The 14,384-nt window shown below is 59.1% G+C and overlaps 1 protein-coding gene across 5 annotated transcripts in view; it reads right to left on the minus strand.

Moving 5' to 3' along the window:
• The window catches only part of NEK6 (NIMA related kinase 6), a 112,880-nt gene that overhangs the window by 41,386 nt on the left and 57,110 nt on the right, over positions 1 to 14,384 (minus strand). For 3 of the 5 annotated variants that reach the window (XM_058302402.2, XM_004463422.5, XM_004463421.5), the window contains exon 2: positions 5,576 to 5,692. In XM_058302402.2, coding sequence (XP_058158385.2) covers positions 5,576 to 5,692 — 117 coding nt within the window. Of the gene's footprint in view, positions 1 to 5,575; positions 5,693 to 12,079; positions 12,170 to 13,759; positions 13,781 to 14,384 lie in introns of those variants that run through there. The other 2 variants (XM_071217005.1, XM_004463420.4) reach the window with 2 other exon arrangements.

The raw sequence follows: 14,384 nt of genomic DNA on the forward strand, positions 1-14,384 counted from the left end.
GGGGAGGTAGTAAGGTTCCCCTTCAGAAGGCTGCTGGGTGGGTTCATGAAGGCGGGGACGTGGCCCCCAGGTGTGCTACGGAGCCTGCCACTGTTGGCACTGGTACGGTGTGGGGACTGCTGCGTCTGTGGACAGGCACAGTGATGCACCTACGGCCCAGGGGGTGGGGACCGGCCGCAGTGAACCCAGGCAGGGAGTTCTTATCACAGTCATCGTCCCCACCCCGTCGAGGGTCTGCCGACGTGAGGGGGTGGCAGTAAAACCACGGGTGGCAGTCAAGCAGTGGGGCTGACTTGCACTGGTGGGCAAGGGCGGTGCCTGTGACTTCCCCGTCACCTGCTCAGGCAGGTGCACGGGGTTCCCTCTCTAGGACTGCACTGTGGGTTCCGCGCAGGGACGTGCCACGGGGGCCGTTTCTGACTCCTCCCCTGCCCTGGGCTGCAGGCCCCTCAGTTCTCCACCCCTGAGGGAGGAGGGGTGGGCTGGGGGCTGGGAGGAGGGGACAGGGACGCGGACCCTGGGCGTCCAGCCCCCTCTCCCGCTGGTCGCAGTGGGCCTGGGGGCCCAGGGAGGAGACCGCTGACCTCAGAAAGAAGAGGAGCCCCTGGGGGCATGGACCCTGTCCTGCTGGAGGCGTCCAGCAAGACCCAGGAGGCGGCGAGTCTCATGCACCCCTAATCCCACTCGGGGGATTCTCAGACCCAGGTGGGGCATACCCGAGATTTCCCTCCCCCCAAAAAGGCTCAGAGATACCCAGGCTCCTTCTCAGAGTCAGATCAAATTAGGCCGCAGACACCCGCCTCCTCTGCACTCATTTGAGTATAAAGCACTTGGACCACAATAAGCCTCAGCCATCGACAAATGCCCCCCCACCTTTTTTTTTTTTAACAGGAGCATAAAATTACATGTTAAAGAATAAAAATGCATTCACCCAATTAATTTTCTGAAATCCCATTAAAAAATTTAGCCTGACTAAGTCAGACTTCTGACCTGAATTTTAATCATCTTTACACTGGATGGTTCTTTTTTCCCCTATTATTTGCAATGCCTCGTTAATTTTAAGGCAACCATTTCCATGATTTTAAAAAGCACACATGAGGATGACATTTCCTGTAAATGAATTTCCCCTTTAAAGACAACTGACACCGTGTGTAGGGAACGTCTGAGGGATTAAGCATGCGTATAGAGCGGTATGTTTTAATTCTACGTGCACAAAAGAAAGGCGTGATTTACAGAGTCAGTCCACACTGGCTGACTCCTTACGAGCTCCTCCAGAGCCAACTAGTTTCAAGTCAAAAGCTAATCTGCCCTCTCAAGGGCTTAGTGGCAAGAGGCTGACGTGGCGCCTCAAACACCTGGGCTAATCCTACCTCTGCCCCTCAATAGCAAAACGGGCACGTGACTTACCTCCGTTCCCTCACCTGCCAGGTGGGGTGAGCAAGACCTGCTTCTCCTAGTTGGTAGGAGGATGAAATGAGGTCAGGGGCCAGCAACACACAGTTACTCCAACTGGAACTGCCTCAGCTTCTGTCTACACTCTGCTCGATGGGCCTTCAGGGACAGGGAGTGAGATGCCACAGCAGGGGAGATGCTGAGCAAAATCTAAAATAATCTAAACTGCAGTGGCTGTCCCAGGACCATTCTCACCAACCAAACTCAGAGAGAGCTGGGCTTGAACGTACGGAGCCAGCGCTCGCAGCGTCCAAGCAAAGATGTGCAAGGTGGAAGTCACAGAGTTCCGGCCGCAAGCCAGACGTCTGCCTCTCCCCTATCCCTTCAGCCACTAGGTTTGTTTGTCTCGCCCCTCACCCCTGCCCCTCCCCGAGAGTTTCTGGAATCCTTGCTGCTGGGGCCCACAGCTGCAGCCCTGTTTAAGGCTGAGGTATCGCTCAGCCTGGGTGACTGCGGCCATGTCTCCCGGGCTCATTCTCACCTCCTCCTAAGTCACTTTCCTCCCTGGCACCAGTAATCTTTCTAAAAGCAAAATCCAGGTACTCCCTTGTCAACTTAAAACCCCCTAGAGGGCTCTCCACTACCTACAGATTCAATTCCAAACTGTTTAGACAACAGACTCATAGGCTTTTCAGAAACACCACCCATTCTTCTACGTTACCTAAGCTCTAACGCCCTGGCCCTGCACCTTCAGGGCTCCAGGTGCTGCATTTCTTCCTCTTTCTGGAATATCCTCCTCCCCTGTGCTGCTCCGTTCTCCTGATCATCTGTTGATCCACCTGAATACTCCTTTCTAGAGCACCCCTGGCTTGCCCATGGCCTCTTGTCTGCCCCTTCCGGGCAGTTTGTGGCCCTCCAGGCGCCGCTCCCTATTTACAGGTGGGGCTCCCCAGCAGAGTGCAAGCCCCTGGGGGCAGGCTCTAGGCACTGGGATGCCCCTCACCCCATACCAGACAGAAACCTGCTGAATTTACAGCCCTGAACATATACTTCTTGAATCTTACTCACAGTTACTATTCGGCCATTAAACCATATCTAACTACCACCATTTCTTTGGGAAGATTTCCATAAAGATTTTGGCCCAAACAGCACAGAGCTCATAGAGTGATAGTTAGCCCTATCCCCTGCAAACCTATGCACATTCCTCTCTCAAAATAGTGTCCGAATATAACTAAACTTGGCAGGTCCCAGGCAGGTTTGCAAAGACTTTCCAGATGGAAGACACATTAGCTGGGGCTTTCTCAAGCTAGAACACCTTTTTCTTTCATGGAAATTCATGCGGTTCTTAGCGGGTCAGCTGAGCCTTGGGTTTCATTCCACATGAAAAAGGTCTGTAGCAAATTGATAAAATCATACAGAATGGGGAGTTTGAAGCTCCTATTCTCAAAGTCATTCATTAGAAACCTTAATAAAACTGAGCATTTTTAGCTTTCCCAAGTCTATCCGAATTTCACCTATGATGCTGCCAGGTTCGGCAAATACATTTTTCATGTGCTGGAAAGCCTTGGGCACAGAAGGTTTACAAAATCCACAGTTCCAGTGTTTGCTAAATTGTTCTTTCTACTCTGGGAGTATTAGCCAGCTCTGGGGTCTTTGACTGTGAAAGTGAAAATGAACTTAAAATCTAAGAATAAGATCAACAACACACCATTTCCTCAAGACCCGATGTCAGATGCTATGTTGGATGTTCAAAGTGCATCATCTCACTCAGTCTTCACATCGCCTCTTGAGTGAGGGACCACTATTATCCCCACTTCGCAGATGAGAAAACTGAGGGTCAGAGAGGTCATTTGCCCAGCATCCCCTGGCTGGTGAGGACTGGAGTTGGGAGCCGGCCCACATCCAAGCACGGCTGTCTGTGGAGCCTGGCTCCTGCCTTCTAAGGACGGTTCCTGGGAAACATCAGTGCCTCCTGTCCTAAAAGAAAAGGCCGCTGCTGTCAATTTGAGATGCTTCTCTGAAAGATTTGGGCTATGATGTCTCCCCAGATGGTGCATAAATACCAGTGCTTCATGAGACTGGGGGCGAGAAAGTGCCCCACTGTCATCCATTCCTCGCCCCACCCTGGAGTGGTCCCGACGCACACACTGCTCTGCGCCCTGATTATGCCAACCCAGCCAGATGCTGGTGGGACTGGGGGCATCTCTGCCCAACGGGTGCTGCCCAGGAGCAGCTAACGCCGAGGAACGGTCTCTAATTACACTCGCTGTGTCGTTCCCCTCTCCAGTACCAGCTCCGAGGTGCCCCGGCCCTGCTGCAGCCGCATCCCACCATTTCCTCTCCTCCTTTGTGAAATAATTAAGGGTCTCTCTCCTCTGCCAAATGAGGCCATAATTAACCCTAATTGCTCAAAATGCAACGGGCTAATTCTGGGAGATTAATCAAGGGGGACTCAATTGTTAGTGAATGACTTAATATGACAAATTGCTACATTACCCGAGGACGCCCTGCTGGCCCCTGCCGTCAGCTCCACGTCCTGGTGGACTCTGGACTGATAGTGTCCACGGGCTTCCCCACGCTCAGGGGATGCCCCAGATTCCACCGAGGAAATGGGCCCCTGCACCCCGGCCCGGGATGGGAATGGACAGTACAGCTAGCACAGCTGCCCATGGAACTGCCGTGTACCGGTGCGCGTGTACGCACACACGCGTGCACGCAGAGCCTACAAGCCCACGTGATGCCCCTGTGTGAATCGGCAAAGGCACCCCTGTCTCTGGCCAGGGACTGTGACAGGTCCCAGGGTGGGAGAAGCAGTTCCGACCTGACTGCCTCCTTGGCCAGGCACGTCGTGCCGTATGTGATCTGTACAACTGCACGTGGTGGCCCGGCCCGGACAGGTCAAGTGCCCCAAGCTTCTCACAGGAGCCTCGGCACTCAGAAGGCGGGACAAGCCTTCCATGGAAGGCGGCTGCCTCTGAATCTCCTCCTGACTTAGGTCTCACGGGCCCCGGGACAAAGACCCACCCCTGGACAGCTCCGCACGTCTTCCTGGACCTCCAGGATTTGGCCCTGGCTGGCGCCCCAGCCAACTTCCCTGCCCTCCAGGCCTTTGCAGGCTGCTCCCTCCAGGTAGCGTCCCTGCCCCTGCCAGTCTGGACCCGGTCTCTGCGGGGGCTTCCCCACCCGGGTTTCTCCTTCTGTCCCATTTCGTATCTCTCTCCGGTGAGGCTGTGCGCGCCCCGACAGCAGCCGGGTCCCCTGGGGTGCACGACACGTCTGTGCAGTTCCTTAATTCAGCAAGCAGGGAGGGGCTCCTCTGTGCCTGGCCCCACTGCAGGGGGACTCTCTGTCCGGAAGGGAGGTGGACCCAGGCTCGCGTCCCCCTGCGTGATGGGATCACGGCCACGACCCAGCTGCACACAGGTGCGGCGGCAGCTCAGAGGAGGCCTCTCCTCCGCAGGGGTTGGGGCAGAACAGGGAGGCTCCCCATCAGGGAGGCGCGCCAGGCCCAGGGGACAGCGTGTGCAAAGGCGGGGGCACACGTGGGGGCTCAAACCCTGGCCACAGCTTCAGGAAAGCTGCAGAAGGCTGCCTGCCTCTCCCAGGCACCTACCGAGAGGGCCAGGCAGGGGTAGGGACACTCATGTTCTCCGAGGCCCCTGGTTCTAGACACCGGGGCTGAGGAGGGGCTGATGCGGTTAAGACCAAAGCCAGCGGCAGATCCTGGATCACCGTAAGGAAGGACTTATGGACCCTGGGTAAGCTCTCCTTCTATCCTCCGCCTGTCCTCGAGCCCCTCACTCTCTCCTCTGGGCTCCCACAGCCCCCTCTAGGGTCCTCTAACCAACATGCAGCCTTTGGAGATAAAGCTGTTCCATTCACGAGGAAATCCCCCGGGGCAGGACTGGGGTCCGAGTCCAGATTCCGACACAGAAGAGGCTGCTTTGAGTGATGCTGAATTAAACGGAAGGTTGACTTGAGTTGATGGTGAGTTCCCCATCACTGGAAGCATTCAATAAGAGGCTCAGTCTGGAGGCTGCTGAGCTGCTTCCTCCAGGGGAAGGGAGTTTGGAAGAAGTAGCCTCCGGGATCTGCACTCCTCAGAGACTTCATACACCAGAAAGCCCTTACCCAAATCTACTTAGACTTTCCAGAAGGAAGTCGGCTGTCCAGGAAGTCTTACCTGTGGGTCAGCAGGGTGCGTGGGCCCAGGCGTGTGGCAGAGGTTGTTCGGGCTCCCTCCATGGGACATGGGGCTGGGCTGTCCTGCCATCCTGCATGCCAGCCTCACGGGCACGGGCTGCGACAGAAAACGAGACTTTCTTATATACGAGCCTGTTCACCCTCTCTTCCGATGGCCTCAGGAGGAGGGACTTTCATTTGCCCCATTTAGGAGGCACAGAGCAGTTAAGGAATTTGCCTGCAGACACCAGCTCAAAAGTGGCAGGACTAGGACTCGAACAGAGGATCGACAGCAAGGTTCTGATCTGTCCACCCTACCAGAGGGCCAGAGAGCACACCACCTCCCCCCAAGCCTCACCCAGCTGAAGAGTGGTTGATGGTGGGGACAAACTGGGGGTGACAGTGCTCAGAGCACCACTGCCAGGCCCAGCCTGGCGCCTGCTGTGACCCCCCCCAGGCACCCTGACCATGCCTTGACCCTGGCCTCCCATTTGAGCCTCAACAGCCGCCACGACCATCACAGAGAACAGTCAGTGCTGCGGTGAGGAGCACTGTGCTAACTGCTTTACACGACCGCGGCGCGTCCTCGCCACCTCCGTTTTATAGACGAGGGCGTCGAGACAAACAGGTTAAGCAACCTGCCCGAGATGGCAGGAGGCGCTGGATCCACCCCTGGCCGGCTGGCTCCAGACAGTCCGTGTGCTTCACCAGTCACCTAAGCCTCGGGGGGTCACGGGCACCTCCGCCTGCCAGGCATCAGCGTTACCCGCAGCCTCTGATTCGAGGCTCACGCCAAGGACAGCGGTCAGAGACAGCATTATCTCGCATGGACAATTTGGGGGTGCCTCTGCCTCGGTGCAGGCCTCTTCTCCCACCTGGACCCATGGGCACCCCCTCCTCCACGTGGGCCACCGGGCCGCCTTCCTGAATGCAGATGGGACCACGGCCCCCCTCCAGGTCCCCCCGCCTCAGTGGCTGAGCTGCTGCACGGGAGCGGACCCCCACCCCGAGGCCGTGGAGGGCCCAGGAGGAAAAGCCCCGGGATAAACAGGTAAACCTGGAGCAGCTTCCCGAGGCAGGCGCGAGCGGTGACGTGAGAGGGAGCAGAATGAAAAATGCGCATGAATTTTAAGATAAAACCAGAGACTCCCGCAGGCTCGGGGGTTGCTTTGGGCTGCACCCCCAGATCCCTCGGGGTGACATGTTCAGCGTCCTCTGCCCTGAGGGAGACTTCTGGGGAAAGGTTGGAGAACTGTCTTCGGCAGGAAGGTTCCGTCTTTATCTCAGGAGGCACCAGCCTTGGCCCAGAGGCCTCCCCGTGGAGCCCCATACCTGTCCTCGCGCTTCCTAGGGACTGGCAACCGTGGGGCGTCCCTCTCTGGACTCCCCTTCCCTCACCCCGCCTCACCCAGCTTGGGGGCCAGCGGGCCTGTGTCTGAACCCCGACCTTGCGGGGACCTTGGGCAAGTCTCACTGGGCAGGAACTTAATGAGTGTTTCCAAATGTGGCTCCCCACCGTGCCAGCAGCCCCCAACACCTGTGCCAGAGGCAGCGAGTGCACCCCCAGCAGCTCACTCCACGGCCTCACACAGGGTCTCCAGGAGCTGGAGGGGTGGCACCTGGCCACTCCAGAAATAACAGTAATAATAGTGATGACGATCACTAACAACGGCACCCTTATGCTTGCGTCTGCTCTAAGCTCTTCCACCTACAGTAGCTCAGGAGTTAGGGTGTATTATTGTCCCCATTTTACAGATGAGGAAACCGAGGTACAAGAAGATTAAGAGATTTGTCCAGGCCGCATGGGTCGGAGGACTTGAACCTATGACGTCCTTGCCCATCACCACTGTGCTGCGTGCTTCATGGGTTGTTACGCAGCAAGCTGTGCGCTGACCACCAGCATCTTCCTTTCTAGATGGTTCCCCACATGGCGAGCCCTCTCTCCACGGAGCCTGCGTAAGTAAGTGCATAGGGGGAGACCCAGGCAGGTGGGCCACAAGGGGCCACTGCCCCTCCCAGGGGGCCCCCAGGTCAGTGATCCCCAGCGGCCTCATCCTCCGGGATTGCACCAGGTTTATGGGCGCTGCTGTCCAGGCCACCTTTTCTGCCAGCCCCTGGGGCTTTGGTAAATTCTCATTTTAAAGAGCTGGACCACCCAGAACCCAATGGAACCGCTGTACAGAGCTCCCAGTGGCGAGGAGTGACCTCTGTTCCCAGAAAGAGGCAATCAAGGAGGCTTTGCAAGTCACGGTCCCCAAGGGCCAGAGAGGGCCACACGTACGGGAAGAGGGAAGGCAGGCAGTGAAGGGCCTCTGAGCACTCTCGGCGGGCCAGGTCTTTCTCATTCATCCTTGGGGCTGTTGACGGCCCCATGGTACGGACGGGGAAACTAAGGCTCAGAGGAGGCGGGCTCAGGGTCATAGTTAGGAAGCTGCAGGGGGGGTTCAAACCCAGACCTCACAGACTGCACAGCCCCTGCGGGTGCGGAGGCAGCCGCTGCCTCTCGGGGCTGTCCGGGCGTGCTGGACTTGAGGGAATCTGCATTCCTGTATCTCTAGGCCTGACCAAACCCAACCTGCTTACCCCAGAAACTGCGGCCAGAAACTGCTTCTTAGGGGGTTTAGATGCAGAAAGACCAAGGCAAAGGGGGTTTGGAGGGACAAGGCTCAGCAAGCAGCGAAAAGGCCCTCAGCGAGGTGGGTGGGCACCTCGGGGCCCCGTGGGGAGCTGCCAGCCCCTGTGCCGCGGCACCTGCCCACCTGCAGAGCAGTGAGGCAGCGGCTGCCAGGTCCAAGTCAGGGGCCCAAAGCCACGGCATGTGAGACCTGCAGCCGCAGGCCCACGTCGACCACCACAAGGGGACACCTTTCCTCTGGGGAGCAAGGGCCTGCCGTCTCCCAGGACCTGTGGACACACAGGACATCTTCCCGGCCCAAGAGCCTCTGCCAGGCGCCCAGGGGCTGCGTCAGGGGGACTGTGGGGGTTAAGGGTGACCAGCTTGGGAGCCAAATGCCCCGGGTGCAAATCCTTGCCTGGTTTCATTTAACCACACTGTGCCTCAGTTTTCTCATCTGGAAAACGGGGCTAATAAAAACACTTCCCTCTCAGGGTCCTTAAGATGCTTAGGCATTAGCAGGGGTGGGTGGGAGGGGCTGCCGTGGGCCCGTCGGTGCTAACCCTCACTGGCATGGGAGAGTGGCAGCCCATGTGACTGAGGCAGGAACTGAGGCTCAGAGAGGGCAAGGCACTTGCTCGGGGTCCCATCAGGCCCCGGGGGGCCTGCCCAGTCTACCGCATGGTCTGGCCTCTTTGGGACTGCTCTAGAGCAAACGCCTTCTTCGTGATGCTCACCGTGGCCACCTTTGCACACCTGGTGCCCTGCCCTGCGCCCCCGAGAGGCTGGGGCTTTGATGTGGGTGCTCCCTGGAAGGGACCAGGGGCCACGCAGGCCTGGGCTCTGAGGTTCCAAGGGCCCTTTCTGACCAAGGCTGTCCCCTGACCCTTGCCTCCCAAATTCTAGATACTTCATCCAGGGGGAAGTTGTGCCCCTCTTTTGCCCCTTAACAGGTGCTAGGCCTGGTGGGGGCCAGCAGCTCACTGAGGCCCTCCCAGTGAAAGACAAGCCCAAAACACCAGAAAGCTTCTGGCCCAGGACCCGGCTGGGGGCAGGGGTGGGGCACTTAGGCATGTGAGGGGCTGAGTGGGGTGGGGGTTTTAAGGAGGCACATTTGCATACTGTGTGGGTGCAAGTAATCGTGTCCACCTCCCCTGCTCCAAAACCCCGAGGTGGTCGCGCAGTCGGCCCTGCCTGCCATTTCTGCGCAGATGTGTGTGTCCACGTACGGCCAGGGTTCAGGTTCACCTGGTGTCCACCAGGCTGAGGCCCGGCACCCTCTGGGTTGGTCCAGTGAGGCGTCACTGTCCCTCGTTCGGGGGTGCGGGCAGTGAAGGCCAGTGCAGCTCCTGGGCTACAGGCTCTGTCCAGCCCACGGGAGAGCCGTACGGGCAGCCTCGAGTGGCCTGGCCTCAGTGGACACGGTGGCCTTTGCTGGCTTCTGAGAAGGGCCCCTTCCCAGTTTCTCCACTGAATGAACCAGCTTCACAGTTGTTTCCCAAAGAAGGAACCTGTTCCTATGGCTTACACCACAGGGTTTTCTCCCGCCGCCCCCCCCCCCCCCCCCCCCCCGCCTCAGTGAATGGATAACCCAACCCCAGCGTGGGGGCCTGGGGCTACTTCCACTCACCTGGCACTGGACAGATATGCATGGCCCCAGGCCAGCACTGCCCAACACCCACCCCACACCCAGCTGGCCGCCCGAGACCCACAAGGGGATGTGACAGCTCACAGAGGCCGGGCACAGGTAGGGTCAGCGTTGGACCAGCGTCAGCAGCAGCCAACATCTACATGAAGTGCTTCCCGGTTTGACATCTCCCAAGAAACCCAAGAGCTGCCATCACTCCCATTTTGCAGATGAGGGAAGTGTGGCTCCAAGGACAAAAGTGACTTGCCAACATAAGTCCATGTGGCAGAGAGAGCCGCGATCTGAACCTGCTGCTTAGACCAGCAACACTGTGTGCAACTAGAGAAAGAAACTCAACTCAGTGTCCCCAGTACAAGGCCCAGGCAGAAAGCGTCCCCCACACAGCCTGGCTGGTGGGGAGGACGGTAAGAGCCCGCCCCAGTGGAGAACGGGCTGTGTGCCAAGCAGGGGCCAGTGCGTCCATGCGGTGTCTCGGCCAACCTTACAGCCGCCCTAGACAGTGGCTGCTGCAATCTCCACTGTGCAGAGGGAGAAGTGGAAGTTCAGAGAGGTTAAGTGACATGGCCAAGTTCACACAGCAGGTGCCAGACAGAACTCACACTCAAAACCAGGGGTGCCTGGCTTCCCTAGCTCATCCTGCCTTGGAAGAGTGAATGAATGAATGAAAGAATGAACGAAAGAGGGAATGAATGAATTCTGGTCCAGAGATGTGGATCGGCCTGCTGTGTCTTTCCCCTGCCTCAGTCCCTGTTTTCGCCTGGTCTTGCGACAGCAGTCGTTACCATTGCTCACTGGACAGGAAGCAGCCAGATCTCAGGTCGGAGTCCTAGGGGCCTGGCAAGGCGGAGGGGACGAGCCGCAGATGCTGTCTGGTTTCCTGACTGGTCCTGCCCACCCCCTGCCAAGCCACACACACGGCTCAGATTCTGGGGCTGCGGGACCAGCGTGGCTCCGTAAGGTGCAGAGAAAAGGGCCTTTGCAGCGCCCCAGAAGGACCAGGCAGCCACGCAGGGAGGTTCCTCACTGCTGCCACCTGCTCAGGGCACAGGTGGGACTGCAGATCTGGGGTGCCAGCCAGGCGGGGGCGATGCAGCACCTACCGAGCCCAGCGCAGGGACTCTCTTCCCACTGGGACTCACTCCTGACCCCCCGTCTTTCTCATCAGCTCGTCATCTTCACCCACCACCCGCCCTCACCTTTTTCTCTCCAGCCCGAGTCCTTCGGGCACCACATGCTCCTTTCGCCCAAGCGGGAGCTTTTGGTCTGCCTTCCCTGGGACCCCGTCTCAGGGCTGCCTCCGTCTGCCCAGGGGCTCAGCAGGGACCCGGCTGCAGTGCAACGCCTGGTCTCTCACGCCCACACCTGGACTTCAGCCGTCCTCCCAGTTCTCGCCTCATGTAGGTCTCTGCTCACCCAGAGCCCCTGCCCTTGTGCTGGCCTCGCCCCTTCTCGGCAGAGTCCCTGCAATGGCTTCCGTTTCCCAGCCTCCATCACTCCCCTCCGACCCGCCTCTGGTCCCCAAGAAAGGTTTTTCTAACAAGCAAATCTGAGCCGACCGCTCTCGCCCTAAGGTGTACAGGAAAAGTATCCACCCACGCGTCTCCTGGACACCTCCAGCTCCTCCCCCGCCTGGCTGGCCTCCTGCGTCTCCTCCCAACTGCCCCAGGCCCCTGCGCCGTGGCCACGGGGAAGCCCCTGTGCTGCCCAAGGACTCAGCCCCTGGCCCCGCTGGGTCTTTCCTCACATCGGCTCCTGGCTGGACTGCCACCTGTGGCGTCTCATGGGCAAAGTCCACTCCTCCGTCGGGATGGGGTCTCTACTTCCCACTCAGACCCTGGCACTTCTCGTGGGAACTTGGGCAAGTCCTGTCGTCTCCCTGAGCCTCGATGTCCTCATCCTCATCCATAAAGGGCAGGAAACAGCCCTGGCCTCCCAGGGTGGTCACAAGGACGCCACGGTCCTGGCACACGGCGGGCAGCCACACCTCCCTGGCCGACGGCGTGAGCCTTTCCCTAAAGCCAGGCGATCTGGAGCACGGACTGCTGCCGCCCCCGCCAGCCCGTAAAGGAGGGGCCTGGTCCTGGCAGTCAGCTCCAAACGCCCAGGACCCGGCCCAGGGTGTGGACGCATGAACTGCTGGCCAACAGGCGGCCGGAGCTCCTCTCACCCTCCTGAAACCCCAACCAAGAAAACTCTGCCTTTGCGCTCAGAAGCCCTGTGGCCGCGGACGAGACGGAACTCACCAGCGGATTCAAACGGAACCGCACCACGCACGGCTGGCTTTCCAAGAGCCTTCTTTGAAAACGGAGGCCCCTGACCACCTTTCACTTCCTTCTTCTCAGGTAAGGAAAAAAAATTCTGGGCGGAGAAAACAACGTAGGAGCCATAAACACCTTGTCTCTCAGCGAAAGGGGCAAGGAAGAATTTGGATTTTGTCCTGGAAGGCCGTTGGTTCCAGGGACCTGGCCAGTTGCACCTGTCCCCTCCTGTCTGGAGGAGCAGCTAAGCGCTGCCCGGGCATTTCCTCTGGGCCAGGCATGGAGCCAGCACTTTGCACACAGCATCTCACCAAATCCCTGTGACGATGCCCACAATCCTGCTAGCGATGCGGAAACCGAGGCGCACAAAGTTACGGGGTTGCCAGGTGTGCACAGCTGGTAGACGTCTGAACCTAGACTTCACTTGTCTCAAAGCCCTGGTTTTGGCCACTTTTACCTGGGGTGATCCACGGAGCCCGCCATGGAGCCTGAGAAGCCTGCTCCCAGCCTTAGACCACACCCTCCTGGGTGGGTCTGCTGTCCTAAGGACCTCTACCTTCAGGGAGATGAAGCTGCTCCTCCTCAAGGCCTGGGCACACTTGGCACCCTCTGTCTGGAATGAACTACCTCCCCGGCAAATCCCACTCCTTCAGTGCTCAACCCAGGTACCTCCTCCAGGCAGCCCTCCTTGACCCCCCCTGGCAGGCAGGCACTCTGTGGCTCCCAGTCCCTGTCACCGCCTGATCGCAAGGCTTGCTTTCCCTTGACATGGAGATTTTCTCAAGGGCAAAGACCAAATCACTCAATTCTGGCTCCAGCAGGTGGCAGACGGAGGGCAGGTACATGGTGCTGACCCAACAGATAAATACCCAGCCAGGAGTGAGAAGCTGTGGTCCCCTGGCCAGCTCATCCCTGGGGCTACTGGGGAGACGTTGGGGTTTAATGGAAGGGACTGACTTCAGAAGCAGAAATTCCTCTCTTCCCACATCCTACCTTGGACTGAGGCCGCTGCACTGCAGACCACGAAGAAGGCGAGTCAGCGACACAGCCCCCGGGGGTGGAGGGCGCCACTGCTCGTGGAAGCCCTGGCCTGGGCTGCAGGAGAGCAGCTCCAACCCTACCCACACAGGAAGGTCTTGAGCCCCTGGCCTTCCCTAATCTTCTCTATCTCTGTCTTAAGGTTCAAAGGAATGGGTCTTCAAGGGGGAAGAAACTTCTGCAGAGAGCTCCCTGCTCAGCCATCAGAAAGATACCCGGGCAGCCCCGGGCACTCGCGACCCGGCCCCTGGCCAGAGCAGCCAGCGCTACCCCAGAGAGAACTGCTCCGTCTGCTTCCTTTGTAACTGCAGGAATTCTAGTGGAGCCTGGCGATTACTGGACATGACAGCGGCTGGTGGCACCTTCCCTACCACCTGGGCGGTGGCAAAGGTCACGCTAGGCCGATGGCACTGGCCTCCTGGCAGCTCCCACTGGGCAGGTGGTCATGCGGGCAGCAGGCAGCAGAGGAGCAGCCAGGCCGGGTGGCTTGAGTCGGGGGCCCAAGGGCTCTCGGGCCTGGTTCCCTGTCACAGCTGGGCACGTCCCCGAGGGCAGAGCCACCAGCCTCCCCCAGCAGGAGGGCAGGAAGGGGTTTCCCACAGCAGGGTCAGGGCAAAGGCCGGGTACCTTGCAAAGTGGCTCCCGGGAAGCTCAGTGCAGGTCTGCTCGGCTCAGTGCTGGGGCCTCCAGGGTCTGGGTGGCCTCTGCTCCGCGCCACAGCAGACGTGCCTCCAGGGTAGGTGAAGGAGGAAGGGCCCCCGTCTCCGTGGGGACTTCCCCTGCCCAAGACGCCTGGCCCCAGCCTCCGCCAGAAGGAAACTCCCTCACCGCGCTGTTCCAAAAATAGCTCCAGCTGCCACCTCCATGGCAAACGGAACATGCTGCAGCCACCACGGAGCCTGTGGCTCTCGCCCCAGTGGCTGGAATCTGGTGGCAGTGGTCACTGGACAGTCTTGGAGGAAGCGTGCGTGCCTCCCGAGCCAGCACGGCTTGGGGCATAATCAGAATCCACTCTGGGGTCTCCCAGGCCTGCTGCCCCATTTTGCTCACCAACAGGCTGAAGCAGGAGGGCAAGGGGCCTGCCCGAGGCCTTGGGCGCAGCAGCAGCACCTGACCTGGGACTTAGGACTCAACCCCACTCCACACCCCACACGGCTGCCCAGGCTCTATCAACCCGACCCCCAGCCCCAAAGCAGGGACTCGGACGGCAGACGGCAGGGTTAGGCACCGGGCAGGACGGGGAGGGGGTGCC

This window comes from Dasypus novemcinctus, chromosome 8 (genome assembly GCF_030445035.2).
Source record: "Dasypus novemcinctus isolate mDasNov1 chromosome 8, mDasNov1.1.hap2, whole genome shotgun sequence".
Classification (NCBI taxonomy): domain Eukaryota; kingdom Metazoa; phylum Chordata; class Mammalia; order Cingulata; family Dasypodidae; genus Dasypus; species Dasypus novemcinctus.